The sequence below is a fragment of the Hippopotamus amphibius genome, chromosome 5 (genome assembly GCF_030028045.1).
Source record: "Hippopotamus amphibius kiboko isolate mHipAmp2 chromosome 5, mHipAmp2.hap2, whole genome shotgun sequence".
Classification (NCBI taxonomy): domain Eukaryota; kingdom Metazoa; phylum Chordata; class Mammalia; order Artiodactyla; family Hippopotamidae; genus Hippopotamus; species Hippopotamus amphibius.
The window spans coordinates 122,995,666-123,014,028 of NC_080190.1; the positions used below are offsets into that span (position 1 = coordinate 122,995,666).

Below are 18,363 nucleotides of genomic sequence, written 5' to 3' on the forward strand. Positions count from 1 at the left end.
AGCCTGTAGTGAGTCAGCTTAGCATTGCTGGGAAACCCAGTTCTTTTATACAGTACCTTTTGTGCTCACACTGAGTTAGTAGAGTCTGCGTGGCTTGCAGGGGGAGAAGTTTAATCCCATGTAGCTGCTGGAGATACAGCACAGGGGTCCAGTGACCCAAGGCCAACCCTAGAGTCTGTCTAGGGGCAAAGTCTCACTAGCTCTAGACTCACTAGGTCAAGCCCAGAACATTTGGAACCAGGCAAAAACCTCTGCAGAAGGTCCCCTAAGCAAGCTCAGAGTGAATCCAGGTACCAAGGGAAAGCACAGATTGGTCACAGAAGCTGCTAAAAAGGGGACAGGGACACATTTTTATTGACATTTGTCCAATAGAAGTGGGTTGAGAAATTTTCCTTTATTGCTTCAGCTATTAGGACATCGTTCGTTACAGAATACAGGAGGGTGGTAGGAGGCAAGTAAGCTGGATTCTTTGTGTCCAGCAGTCCCCAGAAGTAAGGAAGAGACCGGGAGGTCGTGCACTAACCTTCCCTGTTATGTCTGCATTAGTGGAGTAATCTTATAAGAGACATCCAACTGCCATGACAGGTCTGTCTAAGGCCTGACAGTTTAAATGGGACTATTTAAAATAGTGATCAGGGACTTCCTAGGTGGCGCAGTGGGTAGGAATCTTCCTGCCAATGCAGGGGACATGGGTTTGATCTCTGCCCCAGGAGGATACCACATGCCACAGAGCAACTAAGCCCGTGCGCCACAACTATTGAGCCTGCGCTCTAGAGCCCGTGAGCCACAGCTGTTGGGCCCATGTGCTGCAACTATGGAAGCCCACGCGCCTAGAGCCCGTGCTCTGCAATGAGAGGCCACCGCAATGAGAGGCCACCGCAATGAGAGGCCTGCGCACCACAATGAAGAGTAGCCCCCGCTCCACGCAACTAGAGAAAGCCCGTGTACAGCAACAAAGACCCAATATAGCCAATAAAATAAATAAATAAATAAAATAAATTTATAAAAAAAAGAAAAAATAAATAAAATAGTGATCAGAAATGTGAATTGGTGAATAATGGCCCAAGTATTTTATTGAAATTTTAATCTAGTTTTGATAAACATGTATTGAAATTTAATATTTTCATCTGAGTGTCAGTTCTCCCTCTCTGGAGGAGAAGACCATCTAGAATAGGTCCTGAGCTGAGTTACCAAATCCAAAGGGGGCAAAAAGAGAATTTGGGAGGCAGCGTATCCTGCCAAGAAGGTTAGGAACTGAAATCATAGTACCAGGAGGAAAGTCATTTCCGAAGAATTCCCTGAGCCAAGGCCCAAGTCTCTGGTCTGGATGTGCCAGGAGCAGAAGAGGTAGCTGACATGGGGCAGACAGACACTGGACAGACAATTTTAAGTTTCACTCCGGGAATAATAGGGAAAATTGAGCTGTGGCAGTAAAGAAGATGGCTTCAGGTTTGGACAAGAGTATCTCATTGGAACCAACCCCCCGTCGTTCCAGTGAAAACACAGATTGACACACCCACAAATCTATGGAGTCTGATAAGGCCATTTGGAAAAGACTTCAGCCTGGATTTTTACTGCTAATAAATGTTCTTCTTCTAAAATTTCGAACTGTTATGTTAACAAGGGGTACATTGTTTTCTTTTTCAGGGGAAGTCCAAAACAATACCGTGCTTTAATCCTAACACGTTATTACCAGGTAAGCATTCATCTGGTTGCTTAAGAGGATATGACATCATTGTTTTCCTCAGAGTATACACAACTATATCTTATTAGTTAATAAAGTTTCTTTACAATTTATTTCCTGTGTAGTTAGTACCAGTTTCAGATTGCTCTAAACCTGGGAGCAAACCTTTTGAATAATAAACACTTTACCACTAGTTCCATTAATCCGTGAAGTTTATTTTTTGGATTTTCATTTATACAAATTGCTGCCTCTGTGTAAAGCATGACCATAATAACATAACTTTGATATACATCTAGTATTGGTCAGTGAAGTTCTTATTGATCTCTGGCATGAAATAAACTTTATATCTAATTTTAAAAGATAACCTCTGAAATTATTATTTAGCTATTATTCTAAATATTTAGGTATGTCTGAACAGGTAAGAATTACATACAAAATACTCAAAATATAATTTGTAGATAAGGGTCATTTTGTACAAAATTTTTGTCTTCACCTTTCTCTACCTAAATTATGTGGAATTTTTTGGTGTTTCAAACAAAACCAATGGCATTTTATCTTCTACTTTCTACATTTAATTGCACTGCAACAAACTAGTTTATTCCATATGTTGAATACGTACCATCATATTTAATCACGAATTCTTCTAATGCAGGGCTAAAAGATTTTATAAGAATGATTTTTTATTCTATCATAATACGATTTTAATATTTTGCTATTGAAGAAGCAACGTAGAGGTAGCTAGAACAGAATGGTTAAACACAGAGGTTTTTTTGGGGGGGGGATGTCTCTCATTTTTATTTAAAAAATAGATTATGTGATTTAACATTCTTAAAAGAATCAAAAACTCTAAATAATCACACCTGGGAACAGCTTAAGCAGTCTCTCCCTTTAAATCCCAATAGATACAAATTATTGACTATGCTTTTTTGCATTTTACAAATATATTTATGTTAACTGAATTTAAAAAGATAATTTAAACACATAGACTTTGAAGCCAGACCGCTTTGTTCTAACCCTGGCTCTGGCAGTTGTTAGTGCAGTGACCTCGGACATAATGTATAACCCTCTGTGATTCAGTTTCCCCGTCTGAAACTTGGGGCTGGTAATAGGACCCATCTCACTGGTTTGTGGTAAGGGTTAAATAAGTTAATGTAGAATGCTTATAGGAGAGCACTTCATGTGTACTGAACATTTAGTAAATATTGGGTATAATCAGTCAGGTAAATCATCCAGTAAAGCTTAAAAAAAAAAAATGGATACACTTCTCCTCAAGTGAGTAAACTTGATGTATAGTATATGCATAGTATATAGTATATATATCAAGTACATATATATATTATAGTATATCAAGTTTATATACATCCAATTTATATAGCCATATTTAAATATGTACAGTAACCCGTTGATAGAAACCACTATAAATAATAGAGGATTCATCATGTTTTTTATTATTTTCTCCTTAATAATTAGTTTAAAAATACATACGTGAGGCTCTAGTTTAAAAACAATCAGTCTGAGAAGTGCTCTTAGGACAGTTTGTAATTTTGAAAATTGTTGTTGGACTCTTGCGAATTTTTTCTCATTAACTTGCCTTTCTGCGACCCTCCCGGTGGCGGCACAGACCCCCTGCTGCGCGATTACTGGGTCTACGAAGGCTCCCTCACTATCCCGCCCTGCAGTGAGGGTGTTACCTGGATATTATTCCGCTACCCTCTAACGATATCCCAGCTACAGGTGAGTGCGGTGCTGTAAAATCTTCCAGAAGTTTTGCGGTAAAGGTTAAAAGTTGTTTCTGTAAAAGGGAAACGTCTGTTTTACGTTTTGTCTCCCTTTGGATCAGTTAGATGAGTCACCTTTTTTTCAGATGAAAGTGAAATGTCTTGAACCAGTGAAAGCAATGGAAAGGTCAAGGAGGAACAAAACCCAGCTCTCATTTATGATCTGTATTTTAAAAGTCAGTTTTTATAGAGTAAATAGAAGTCACTGAAATAGTCAAACTTTTGATTAGTCTACGTACTCCTTCATGTGGGTCTTCTCTGGAGAGGAGAAAGGTCTTGGAAGTCAAGTGAGAATGCCGGTTATTTTTGTAAGTCACACGTGGCTTTGTAATAGCTTTTTCTTGGCTTGCACAGAAAAATTCTGTATGCAGAGAGTGAGGGAGCTGGAAGGAATGCCCCGGAAGGCTCTGGATTGTTCTCTAGCCCCACTTTTGGTCACCCATCTCCCACCTGGGGTATAGCATGAGTGCTAAATGCTCATGCACAGTGTGTGGCTCCAAGGTGAGTTGTCACTAGGATGTTACCGGTGGAGCAGAAGGCAACGTCACTACAAGGTGTTTAAACAATGGTTTTGATATTATTACAAAAAAGATGCTTTAAATGTCTCCTATCCCCCAGAGATCTGTCTAAGGCTGTGTTCTGGAAGGCTGTACTTTTTCTTCATGATCAGTCTCGAAAGACTTGGGCAACACTCTCAGTAAACCCAAGTTTCCTGTGGAAACTTTCTACAAACTTTTATTATATCCCCTATCATTTTGTAAGAAGTTCAACTTCACTCACTACTCAGGAAAGCCTTCTTTTGTTGGTACTTCAGTCTTTAAAACCCTTCTTTCAACCTTTAACAATTTCTTATTTCTCTTTTTTCTAAGGATGAATTTTAAAAGTTCTCCACTCAGCATCTTCATTGTCCCATTATTTTAGAACCTTTGATCACACCACCTTCGGGCCTTCCTGTTTTTAATATGACAAATCCCAATTCCTTTATTTATTCATCCATCTTTTTTTTTTTTTTTTCTTACAAGAAACTATTCCTGAATGCCAGACAGGCACAGAGGATACAGAGATTAAAACACAGTGTTTACCCTTGAAAAGTTCACCGTGGACTTGGAGAGGCAGACAACTTCTTACAACTGTGTTAAGTGTGATAAGTCAGGTGCGCCAGAAACACGCGGGAAAGAAAGCCAACCCAGACTGGGAGGTCAGGGAGCAACTCCTGAAAAACATTAGCAGTTAGTCTAGTAAAGGAGAGAGAAGAAATTAGAAGTTCGAGTCTAATGATATGAATAGAGGTTTGGACTAATGACACATGGATTTGGAATTTAATGGCAAAGATGGTAGCTGCTGTAACAGATATACGTCAAAACTTCAGTGACTTATCACAGCAAGAATTTATTTTTTACGCACATAAAATCCAACAAATGTGTTTTTGATTCATACCGAAGGCTTTTCCCTGTGCAGTCATTCAGGGAACTGGGTTGAAAGACGCTCTGCTGTCTTTAATACCTCACTTCCAAAGTTGCCTCAGGTGTGGGCATGTAGCCAACGGGAAGGGAAAGCGCCGGGAGGCTTTCAAGGGGGATTGCTTTCTAAGGGCCAGATGTAGATATGGTGAACACCACTTAGGCTTGCTTTCTGTTGCCTGGAACTCAGTCACAAGGCCACCCCTGATCGCAGGGGAGGCTGAGAAGTGGATTCTAGTTTCACGTCCAAGAAGAAGAAATGGATTTGTTGATCAGATCAACTCAAGTCGAGGAAGAGACCAGATAGCCCAGCTGCGTGCAAACCCCGGTGCAGGTGAAGGAGATGGAACTACACAGGGATCTAGGGACTTGCCTAAGGGCGTTGGGGACAGCCAGGGGGGAGTGATGTCCTGGGATAGGTGAGAGTATTTCCAAGATGTGGAGAAGGAAGGTTAATAGTGACAAATGCTACAGAGAATTTAAAGAGGATGAGTGCTGTCCACCCGGGTACCCAGGTAGAAAATAACCGCGCCTTATAAACACATGCCCAGATGCCACTGCTGGGTTCTCACCCTTGACTCTTGTTTCTTGGTCTTGTGTGTTTTGCTGGTGGGTCCTGGTACTGATACTTCTCTGTTGCAGAGCTGTGGCTTCTCTTCCCAGCATCACTCCCCCACCATCCCTTCCCCTATGCTGCTCTGGCTGCTCCAGCTCATCACCCCAGCCCAGCCAAGCAGTTTGCCTGGAGGCTCTACCGTGGAGCCAGGCTTCATCTCTTTTCAGAGTTGCCATCATGCAAACAAGATTCATGAACGAAGACTATCGTTGCCAGTTAACCGAACTGTTAACTAAAGTGAGATGTTTTCATGGGGGTGTTGAGCTGAAAGGAGAAGGGGACCAAGGATAAGAGTTTTAGCTGGTGTTAGTCACAGGAGAGGGGTGAGACTGGCAGAGGAAGGAGAAGCAGCTCAGGGTCTGCAGTCACATTTGTTCAGGAGTTCAGGGGTCATCTTCTAAAAAGAGGTCAAATCTTTCAGTGAAAAATCAATGTTTTCTCTCTAACCACAATAGATGTCTGCTTATTGAAAGTCGGTTCAAATTAACCTTGCTGAGCCACAGAGAAAATTCTCGATTCCACTTAGAATTTCATTAAGGATTCCCTTGCTAGCACGGTACGGGAGATGCTAACTTACAGTCTGTAAATGTGAGCGAGGATGTTTTACTTCCACGTCGACCAGTATGTTATGCGAAAATCCAGAGGCAAATCATCATGCTCTCTTTGATCTCTCTGGCTGCAAAGGGAGCCTTGTTTTGTCTTGTCCCTTCGAGTAAGGCCAGTGACAAAGTCTAGCCCTAACTCACTAAGTCATGCTCTTCAATTATTGGGAAATAAGTTATATCTTCCTAAAGGGGAGCCAAAGTCAAAGGAATGTGTATTGGAAGGAATAATCCCAGCCGCTCTTGGAAACAGATGACTTTCCAGTTATCTGTACCTTTTCAAGAAAAAAGATGTAGGTGCTGTTACCACAGAGCTCTGTTCAGAGAGCAGGAGTGTTGAAGTGGACACACAGACACACAGACAGACAGACAGACAGACACACACACACACACACACACACACACACTCACATGTATATTAAAATGTAATTTAGAGTGATTTAGGAAAAAATTGTAATCTTAGGAGAATATACATCAGCCTGTCCTTGACTTGAATGTTTCACTGTTGCTGCTCCTATAATTTCAGAGAAGGCAGAGCCCAAAATAGAGAAGGTCCAGAGAGGGCAGTAAAAACGAGAGGAACCGAAGGGAGAGGATGTGGTTCTAGAATCAAAACCAAGAAGAGTTGAGAAGCCTCATCTTGTTGCACTTAAAGAGGATCAGAGAAACACAGAGACAGAGGCAGAAAGAGAGAGAGAAAGAACTGATACAGCAAATAACAGAAAGAATAGCAAATGGCAGGTGGAGTGGCTGATTATACTGAGAAATAGAAAACTTTGCATTAAAGAAAAACATGTGTCCTCTTATAGGGGTAACATATGTAATTAAGCTGCTGGGTATTATTATGGAAACAACCAGTATCTTGAAATGCATCAGCTGTCATAGGATAATAATGTCTGCCCTTGCAACATAATTAAGGAAAAAGCTCTAGATCATAATGCTTTCCTAGGAGAGGCACTGCCGCTGGAGAAGGAGGAGTCGGTGGCTGAAGTGTAATGTTGAAGCCAAGCCTATTGCGGACCATTTACATCTTCCCTGAGCACTAAGAATTCTGGCCTCCGGGACTGGAAGACCCAGATTGGTTGACCTTTTCCTGTTATTCCCAGTTCGCACACCCTACGCTAGGGGAAAAAACACACACAATTGGGTGGATTTGGATGCGTGTAATTTAAAACGTTTTAAAACGTGATCCGTAACCATTAAATTACTAGAAGATATAAGCAGCGGTCTGAGCTTTAGGAAGTCAAAGTAAAAAAAAAAAAGTTTCGGCTGGATTGTTATGTTTGGAAATGGGATTCCAAAAGCAGAATAAAAATACCAAATTTCCTCAGATCTGGCAACGGAAATTATAAGACACATTTTGATTTCATAGAGACATTAAAATGTGAACAATATTCAGAATTGATCAAATGTGGTATTTTGGTATAATGGCATATGTACACATATGTGCGTGTGCACACATAGACACACACAGACACACAGACACACACAGACACGCAGACACACACAGAAACGATTGATCATTAAGTTTTACTCTCTTTCCTGCCTTCTTCTTCTCCTTTCTTTTTCTGCATATTCCTCTTATCTGTTTCTGTTTCTTAACGTACCTACTTTCTCAGATTCGATGTGTCTGTTTATTCCTTTCTCTTTCAACTTCAAGTAGTGCCAGAAACAGAGGAATACGGGTGTTTTTATCCGTTTTCGTTGTGTGGATTTACGCCTGTTAGAACTCGGAAAACCACCTTAGATTTTGTTTCCTCCCAGTCTTGCCTCTTCTTCACCCTTCCCCATTTCATACGTCCTGTGGACTGAAGAGTGGGACTCTTCCTGGCTCCCATAGCCCGGTTTGGGGCATGGTGGGCTGGTGGCCTGCTGGGGCTGGGAGCCTGTCTGGTCCTAGACCTCTGAGGAGCAGGCTTGCTTTGTGTTCCATGTGGGACGTGAGCAGCCGTCAACTCCACAGACCAGGATGCTGCAGGTCCCCGGCATCGTCATGTTTGAAAATGAGTCCGAGTGATTTGGAACATTTGTTGTGCATCTTCTTCTGTTATCTGTGTTTCTCTCACTGGAATGTGCAGCGGAATCCCCCCCGGAGGGCGTGTTAAAACACAGACTGCTGGGCCACACCCCAGAGTTCCAGATTTGGGGTGTCTGGGGTATTTGTTCCAGGAAGCACACTTTGAGAACCACTGTTTCTCATCTACCTACATTTATCTCTGCGGCTAATTGAGGTCAGCAGTTTTAACACCAGAATGCTGAGTTCCTGAAGGCCAGTGCTGGGTGGCACTAGGCCAGCCCTGTCCAATGGAAACACTATGTGAGCCTCCTTTGTGAGATGAAATTTTCTTTTCTTTCTTTTTTTAATATACACAAACTACATTAAATTTATTTATTTAGGCCGCGTTTGGGGCTTCATTGCTGCGCATGGGCTTTCTCTAGTTGCGGCGAGTGGGGGCTGCTCTTCATTGTGTTGCACGGTCTTCTCATTGTGGTGGCTTCTCTTGTTGTGGAGCACAGGCTCTAGGCACGTGGGCTTCAGTAGCTGCGGCACATGGGCTCAGCAGTTGTGGCTCACAGGCTCAGTAGTTGTGGCTTGCGGGCTCTAGAGCTCAGGCTCAGTAATTGTGGTGCATGGGTTTAGTTGCTCTGTGGCATGTGGGATTTTCCTGGATCGAACCCATGTCACTGCATTGGCAGGCGGATTCTTTTTTTTTAAATTAATTAATTAATTTATTGGCTGTGTCGGGTCTTGGTTGCTGCACACGGGCTTTCTCTAGTTGTAGAGTGTGGGGGCTACTCTTTGTTGCAGTGCACGGGCTTCTTATTGTGGGGGCTTCGATGGAATATTGCTCAGCCATTAAAAAGAATGAAATGATGCCATTTGCAGCAACATGGATGGGCCTAGAGGTTGTCATACTGAGTGAAGTCAGACAGAGAAAGAGACATATCGTATGATATTGCATATATGTGGAATCTGAAAAGAAATGATACAAATGAACTTATTTACAAAACAGAAACAGACCCACAGAGGTAGAGAACAGAACTTATGGTTATGGGGGGCGGGAAGGGTGGGAGGAGGGGATAGTTAGAGAGTCAGGGATTGACATGGACACACTGCTGTATTTACAATGGATGACCAGGGCACACCTGTGCACACTCAATGTGTGTGTGGACTGTGGATGCTGCAAATACTGTTCTGATATTAATGTGAGAACAAAGCAAAAAAAAAAAAGTAAAAATAAACAGGTGAAATTAATTCAGGTAGTCTGTTTTAACCTAGTGAATCAAAAATATCATTTTAATATGTAGTCACTATAACAGCTCATTGATGAGATTTTTCACGTCCTTATTTTCACATGAAGTCTGACTTCGTGTGTGTGAATCTTGCATTTCTAGCAAATCTCAGTTCAGCCTAACAACATTTCAGATGCTCAGTGGCCACATGGGGCTGGCTGGTGGCTACTGTCCTTAACGTGTGTAACTCTAGGACTTTCTTTTGCTCCTGGGAGACTCCCTCTGTCCTTTCTTTCTTTCTTTCTTTTTAATTAATTAATTCATTGGCTGTGTTGGATGTTCATTGCTGTGCATGGGTGTTCTCTAGCTGTGGTGAGCAGGGGCTACACTTCGTTGTGGTGTGCAGGCTCCTCATTGTGGTGGCTTCTCTTGTTGTAGAGCACGGGCTCTAGGCGCACAGGCTTCAGTAGTCACAACACATGGGCTCCGTAGATGTGGCACGTGGGTCCTAGAGTTCGCAGGCTTCAGTAGTTGTGGCGCGCAGGCTTAGTTGCTCCGAGGCATGTGGGATCTTCCTGGACCAGGGATTGAACCCGTGTCCCCTGCATTGGCAGGTGGATTCTTAACCACTGCACCGCCGGTAAGTCCAGACATTTTTTAGATGCAGCAAGCAATGTGGGTGCTGCCATATTCTCCCCCTAAGACCCTCTAAAGGCCTAGTGAAAACCATTATGTAGGTTAAGCAGCTAGTGGCTTATCCGACTGGCACTTCCATATAATCTAACATGTGGATGTTATTTAAAAAAGGACGATTCTGGTTGGAACAGCCTTATCGCATTTAGGGAAATCAAACAGTATTTGAAGACATGGAAGAATAGAACATTAGAAGTCAGATTTCTGACCTGGGTTCTGATCTAGCAAGCCCTTTAATATTCCTGACTCTCTTTTCTGACGTGTGTGAGTGGATTGAATTAGAATCTTGTGAGGTTCAACTCCTTTGGAGTCAGGGAACTTCTTCTTAGGAAATAACACAGGTAAAATGTTACACATCGTTTAGGAGTTTCATGGGTCCTTTAAAGTTTAGAGGTTTCTAGACTTTTATTAGAACCCTGAATTAGTTAATCTCTTGCATTTTCTTCACCTTAGACGTCTGTGGCTGTGCTGTATGAACCTTTATAGATAGAAGCCTCTGATTCACAGGTGGTGAACTTTTGGTGGGTTGATGCCGTTCAGATCACATTTGCTCAGCGTCCTGAGATACATGCCAGATGTAGGGTCTACTGATGACCAGAATTTCTGAAGAGGCGGCTGTGGAGCTGGTAAAGGAGCAGGTGGAATTGGAATTGGCAGACTCAGCTAAATTGGAAACTTCCTTAACCCGTCTGGGCGCAGGTTCTCCTTTTGTGTAAGGAATGAAGACTGTCTGTGGCATGTGATTTTATGTGGCGTGGAAATGAAATAACAAACAGTGATTTAACAGAGGTGAATCCACTGCTGGATGGCAGGGAGCCTGGCAGGTGCTCATCGCGCGTTTGCTTGTCGCTCAGACGCTTCCCAGAGCCTGATGTCTGGCAGACCACGGGTTCTTAGGAGGCGCAGACCTGGCAAGTCAGGGAAATTGCAGTGCAGCTGATGGGAGCGGTCCCTTGGGACTGTGGAAACCTCTTCATGTGTCATGGGAAACCACGGGGTTTGGGGAATCCTCCTGAGAAGGGAGATGAACTTGAAAGTCGCTGTTGCCAAGGGAAGAAGATGGGCTTAAACGTTTGGAAAATCAGAGGCATTCTTTGGACCTGTGCTCTCCAGAGGCCTAGACAAGCAGCAGAGAGAGTCTTTTGATGAAAAGAACTCCATCGAATACATTTAACATCTAATCAGTGTTAGCATACATTAATTAAAGATATACTTGGGAAGCATTCCAGAACGCTTCTTCATTTGTTCACTCTTTTTCATTATATTACAGGCAGTTGTAAGAGCTTCTTGAGAGAGGTGTGTATCATTTTTGCACAGACAGATGCAGCAGGTTTCAATGGCTGTTTGTGTTGTCCGGAGACCCTCATATCTCTACTTCAGGGGTCTTCATTCTTCTTGCAGGGGTTGTGTCTGATGTCTTAGGTCTGGAAGAATCAAGTCTTTTTCTCTCTTGAAGTTTAATTCTAATTTTCTCTTCTGAAATTCTTGTAACACGCATATTTTAAGTCATTGATGAAACTCCAGTCTTGTCCTTGGCCGGTAAATGATTAATCTGTTTTGCCCTGCTTTTATTTTCAGATTGAAGAATTTCGAAGGCTGAGGACGCACGTGAAGGGGGCAGAGCTTGTGGAAGGCTGTGATGGGATTTTGGGAGACAATTTTAGACCCACTCAACCACTCAGTGACAGAGTCATTAGAGCCGCGTTTCAGTAGCCAGAGAGAACAGGAGCCGTTGTGTCTTCACCTGGGTATGTGCGGATTAAGCAAGGAAAATGAGGCACATTTGAGTCTGTCACACCAAAGCGACTCTCACGATGACCTGATAATTTCGCAATATAAACACACTTCACTTATATTTAGGACACATTCTCAAGCCCCATTAATTACAAGTCAGGTGGTTTGTAAAAATTTCGTGCCGTGTTGGACCAAATTCTACACTCCTTATGTTTTCTCAGCAGCCTTCATTCTAAGTTTTGCTTCCATATCGACTTTCATAATGGAAGGTGCCCGAGGCAGGGGGACAGTGACACGCAAGTACCTCTTTGGTACTTTACTGTGTTGTCGCACCCTTGAAACTGCAGCTGTGACCTCCTGATGATGGGGGAGCATAAGGGAAGGGACTGGGGGGCTGCGAGCCTCAAAGCCCTCGTTGTTCAGTGCTGATTTGGTCGTCTTGCTTATGGAGGTAAGTAGGTGAGGACAGATCTGGCAGGAATGAAAATACTTGTCCCGTGGAAGTGCTTTTATTCAATAGATCAAGAAGCCCTTGCTAATTATCTGAATGTAGTATGTTTTTTTGTTGATTGAAACATAGTCTGTACATTGTAATATATCAAATTCAATGTATGTGTTCCTTTACCCTTAAGGACAGACAAAATAAAACATCACAAATATGGAAAAGATAAAATATACATAAATGCCTGTGTGCTGGTTACTTCTTCGCCTTGTAGATTGCCCAGAGGTGTGTGCCTAGGTCAGAGTGGGTTGGTGGAAACCATTGCTTCCTATAAGAGGAAAACATCTGTTGGAACAGTATCCTAGAAGTCAGGACAGACCGCTCACTGTTTAATGGGCCAGAGGAAGGATACACTCTCATCCCATGTGAATGGCACAGTGGACCCAGGAGTCACAGAGGAACAGAAATCTCTGACCTCAAGGAGCCACAGTCTCGTGAGCCAGGCAGCTGACATAGGAATTCTAAAGGGTGATCACTTTGTCCACGTGTTTCCTCTCCATTTTTCTTACCCCTCTATTATTACTGTACTGATGCATCCAGTGCTTCAGCCAGTCTGTCTTTTTTCTTCTGTGAATGCCCTTGGCTTACCCAGTCCTTCCCTGATTTCTTTTGCTCCTTGAAACCCTGGCTGCCCAACTCACACACCACCCTCAGCGTGCGTTCTCTGCTTGTCCCTTAAATTGTACCTCTCGTTTCACATTTTTTTCTTCCGTTTAGCTATTTGTGTATTTCTTATTTCCTCTGTTAGATTTCAAGCTTCTTAAGGGTTGAAATGTGTTGATTTTGCTTTGAATCCATCATGACACATAACACTTGGAGTCCTGGATGTTGTTAGGGAAATTAGAAATCCCTAGAACTTCTGTGTGTCCTATATCAGCCAGCCGTGTTCCAGTCCTTCATTCTTTCTCAGTTTCTACATCAGCCGGTACCGTTCATCTCTCCCTTCTAATTCTAGAGACGATGAGGGTCAGGCGAAGTCACCGTTGGTAGGAATGAGAAGGAGCTTGCAGTAATTCATACATGGTAACAATGGAGAAAATCCCAGAGGGCTTCAGGTGAAGCCTTATAACAGATGAGCTGAAGAATTAAAATAATATTCAGTCAGAAAACATTATTGAGCACCTACTATGTGATTGGTTCTGTGTATACAGAGATGAGAGGAGAGGAACAGATGTGGTCTCTGCCTTCATAAAAGCCAGAGTCTGAGATGAGGAGCCTGATAATGGAAAAACAAACACTTCAAAAATACACAGTTACAAATTGTAGTAAATTCCATGAATGAGGAGAACAGAGAACTGGCCTTGAAGGAGATTTCAGAGGGAGGAAATACCTTTTGCAGAGGCCTGGAAGGCCCAGTCTCTGTGGAGGTGGTTAGAATTTGATGCATTGAGGCCCCTGAAGGAAACCCTGTGAGTCTGGGGTGTGGAGATGAAAGGGAAGGTCAGGCAGGGCCCTCCCCATGTCTTAGAGAGCCTTGTCTGCTGTGTTAAGATATCTTTATTTCATTGTCAGTGTGTTGAGATCTAAGGGCCCTCAAGGGAGTGGCCTGACCTGTGTGTGTTCTCAGGAGATCACTGTGGCTGGAGAATGAATGGATTGGATTATTGTGGGCCAGGCTGGGAGTGGAAAGATATTTTAGAAGTTCACTGGGTAGCCAAGGCGAAAGGCGTGGAGGCTTGGCTAGCAGCATAGGAGCAGTGCAGATGGAGAGAGACTGACACATGTGAAAGGGTCTTTGAAAGTGATATCTAGGGATAAATTGGATGAGGGTGGGGAGAGATGGAACTATCAAAGATGACACTGGGGTCTGGGGCTTTAGAAACTGTGTGTATAGAGTGCCATTGAGGAACGAGGGGGACGCTGCAGGAGGCGCTGTGTGAGATGGAGAGCTGGAGGGGCCCGAGGGAGGCTCGTCAGTCACAACAGTGGACCCGTCATGAAGGATGCTGGAATTTCGAGAGTGGAGATCAGAAAAGAGGTCTGAGCCGAATGTGGGAGTTGTGGGCATAGAGATTATACGTATGTGTGTACGTATAATGTTCTGATGCTACATGGGGATGACCTCGGATGTTCATGAAATCTCATGTGATGCCTTATGACAAGTTAACCAAAGCACAGAGAAGGTAGGTCATTTGCCCAGAGTCATTGAGCAGCAGACCTGGAAGCTGGACCCAGGCAGCCTGACAGGCACAGTCCTTTGTTGTAGACGCTATGGGGTCGGAGAGCATCCCCGTGATGGCACTCAGGACGGCAGGACAATGAGGGATGCGGTTACAGCGGGAGGAAGTTGCGTGTGAAGGGACGGGTGGAGATATCTTGTGAGGGAGCTCTGGACAAGTGGGGGGGAGGGAGGAGGGAAGGTGGGGCGGAGGGGAGGGGAGGTGGGGAGCAGAAGGCTGTGGCAGCAGAGAGGGGTGGGATTGAAGGACGCTTTTTTTTCCAACTGAGATATAATTGACATGTAACATTGTGTAAGGTTAAGGTGTACCATGTGTGTTTTGATTTGATCCATTCTTGTGTTACAGTATGATTCCCACCTTAGCGTTGGCTAATACCTCCATCACGTCACATATATATCATTTCCTTTTTTTGTGGTGGGAATGAGACTTTTTTTTTTAAACAAAAGAATTACTAGAACTTTTCTGTATGGGGTGTTGGGGGTGGAAGCGGGGTGAGCCAGCAGGTGGGCAGGCTGTTTCTCGAGGGGTAATCCTAGCTGTGACGTCTCTGAAAAGTTGCCAGGGGATGGGGTCCTACTCAGGAGTGGAGCCTGACTTTTGTTAGGGGCATGGACGCTTTCTGTGCTGTCATAGGAAGGGAGGAGGTGGTGGTTTATAGACAATGTTACTGTTTAAGGAGGCTGTGTAGGAGCTAGGAGAGGTGAGGCTGCAGGGCAGCTGGGAGATGGGTGCACAGTGAGAGTGGGAGGGGGCTTCCAAGCACCGCCTGGTGGGAGGGGCAGGCAGAGAGGGGCCGTGAGGTTGCTGAACGTGAATTTATGAATTTCTCCAGTGTCAGACTGGTGTACTCTCTGTGAATATCGGAAACTATAAATGACACTTTTCATGAAATAAGATCATTGGCTTGAAGTTTTGATCCATATCTGGCCCTACACCAGAATTGCCTCTCTCTAAATATCTAAATAACCATCACTGCTCTCTCTCTCTTACACACACATCCACACACACACTCACTCCTAAATGTTTATGAGAAGATTACATATATTCCAGATACTTCATATTCATTGTGTGATAGGAAGACAATGTGTAAGTTTCAAAGTCTTCGATTAATTGCAATTTAGATATTTTAATGGAGAGAATGAATTTATGTCCTTGTCTTGGTGTCTGAGATTACTTAAAGGGAGTCATTTTCCCCCCAATTCCTAAGAGGGGTGCAGAAATTTTTTCAAAGTCGACTTCACTTCTGATTGTATCCTTTTATGAATACATTTTTGGTCCTTTTATCTTGAGATGTGTAATACAAATCTAGTCATACTGCTACATAAAAATTATATTGGGAAATCAGACTTATGGATGTGTGCTTTTTATTTGATATTTAATAATGCCCTAAGGCAGGTAATTCAGATTTTTATTAAAGTGAAATGATTTGACAGTCAGACTTTGAATTTAATGCATGAATGTTTCATTTAAGCTCTTGGAACTGAAAAGGAGAAAAAACTTTTTTCTGATAGTTCTCTAAAAAATGTTCAAAATAATTTAGATTTATTTTAGCTATGCTTTACTAAAATAACTTCAGTATTTGGACTTAAAATGACATTTATTTTTGCATGACATGTCTAGACATCTGGAGGGTTTTGATAACCAAGACTTATTATTCCCATGAATTATCTGTGACTTTTTATATAACCATTTAAGAAGTATGAACTATGGTTTTGTACTTGTTTAAAGAGTTAGCATATAACTCACCCAGGTGCAGGGCTAGTTCAGACTTCGAGGAGCCAATTTACCCATGGAACTTCCTTTGTAATGTAGGAGAACCAAATCTTAATAACAGCAAACCAAAAATAAGACCAAGCTTTACGTTCAGTTTCCTTGCTGCCCTTTGCACGATAATATTGGTACTAACCTTCCAGTGAAATGAGTATTGCCTGTTTGTTTCATTAAGTATTAGCCAATTTTTAGAAAGCTATTCTGACTGTTCAAAGATTTGCCTGTTTCCCCTGTGACCCAAATATTGTTAAACAGCACACGTGTTTACAGTAACTATAGTTAATAATAATTGTTTATTTTCTGGAAAAAAACAATGCCATTAAGGTTTTTAGTCTTCCCACCCCCACTTCCCCAAAAAAAGGGGAAAATATAAGTGTGCCTCAAATAAATTAGGGGAAAACAAACAAACAAACAAACAAAACAGAAAAAAGGAAGAAGAAAAAAAGAAGGGTTTTTAAACAAGTTATCTCTGATCCCTGTGTCAGACTTACCCTCATATTGGGGCAAAGACCCGTTGTGGGTCTTTGAAGTCACATTCAGACTGTACTGAACTCTTCCCCATGTACACTTTTGCAATTAATAATGTTGTCTTCTTAGCTTTAATAAATGCTGTAGCTAGCATCAGTGTCATAGCCGCTTTCTTTCATAACCTAACGAGTTGGAGGTTGGAAAAGGCTAAGCCATTATGGAAAAGGAGGGGCTTTGTGGCAACGGGATAATGTCAGCTCTGAATGACCAAGTAGGTGAAAGCTATTATCCTTTCAGGATAAATGGAAAGCTCAGAGCCATGTTTTCCATCAATAGAACATGGACTGGCCTCACTCTAATAATTTAATATGATGCACAGCATTAGGGTGAGAAATGAAAGCTCGATGGATATAGCTGTTTTCTATTTACTGTATTGTACAGAATTGTCCGAAAATGAATGGATTTCCTAAAGGATCTCAAAATGATTTCAGGAAGAGGCCAAAATACTGAGGGTGCTCAACCCATCTGTTATGCTTTGATTGTGTGATATAAAAATTGTTCTTGACCCAAGAATGAAAAATATCAAAGCTGTATAGACATTTCCTCATTAGTAAAGAAGGAAAATAATCGCTGCCTCCATATCTGTCCTTTTTTTTCTTTCTTCAGTATTAGAAATGTTAATTTATTGTGGGTAAAAATTTCTGAAAGATTTATCCTGTGCCCCCCCCGCCATGAATTGGGTTTGGGGAGGAAGAAAAGAGAACATTTTGCAGTCATGGGGCGGCTTTTGTGTTGAGCATTAATACATTATGATACCTTGAACTATATATTTTCCGAAAGAAAAGCACTGAGACCAAGGTATCTCCTTTAACCATGTTGTGTTATGCCCTTTTCGTCATGGATGCTCATTTTTGGTAATTTCCTCGGATCAAGTTTTAAATTTTGTTTTCCCAGTTCGAGACTTATTAAGAAAACGTGATTCACAAAGAAGTGATCATTTCGGTTTCCTCCTCATTTACCGTCTGTTCTTTCCAGTTCCTCTTTTCTATGAGGAAGTTCACAGAGACTTAGGAAAGCATATTCATCACAGCCCCAGGGAACTGTGAAAGCCCAGCACATAAAAGGACCTTCCCCGAGGCCACTTGCTGTTGGAGTCCTCATGGCTCAGCCTGTGGGGCCTCCTCTCTTTGAAGGTGAATCTACACCCACAGCCTCTGTTACCACCAAATGCAGATGATCCTCTGATTTATATGCCTGCACCAGGTCTCTGTGAAGTTCTAGAATCGGTTGCTGGACTGTTTGCGTCACTTTTCTTTTGGATGCATCAGAAGCATCTCACACTCAGTATATAAAAGATTGAATTTATGGTCTTCCTTCACAGACTTGGCTTTCTTCCGGTTTTCTTAGGAATTCAAGTCATACTTGACTCTTCTCGCCTCATCTCACATTTCCAGTTTATCTCCCAGTTCTGCAGACTCACCTTTGGGTAGCTCCCCAGTCCACCTCTGTGTCTCTCTCTGTCATCATAACCCATGAAGTTGGCATCAGCTCTCCCCTGGGCTGTTGCTGGAACAGCCCGCTTCTTCTACAAATGATTGCGGATGAAAGATTTATCAAGATGGAAAACATGGATGACAGAGAG

General features: G+C 42.6%; 1 protein-coding gene across 1 annotated transcript in view; it reads left to right on the forward strand.

The window, feature by feature from the left end:
* The window catches only part of CA8 (carbonic anhydrase 8), an 82,778-nt gene that overhangs the window by 54,335 nt on the left and 10,080 nt on the right, over positions 1–18,363 (forward strand). Inside the window, exons 6-8 of the mRNA XM_057735520.1 lie at positions 1,648–1,696; positions 3,306–3,418; positions 11,646–11,815. Of these exons, the coding sequence (XP_057591503.1) occupies positions 1,648–1,696; positions 3,306–3,418; positions 11,646–11,780 (297 nt within the window). The 3' untranslated portion in view covers positions 11,781–11,815. The remainder of the gene's footprint in view (positions 1–1,647; positions 1,697–3,305; positions 3,419–11,645; positions 11,816–18,363) is intronic.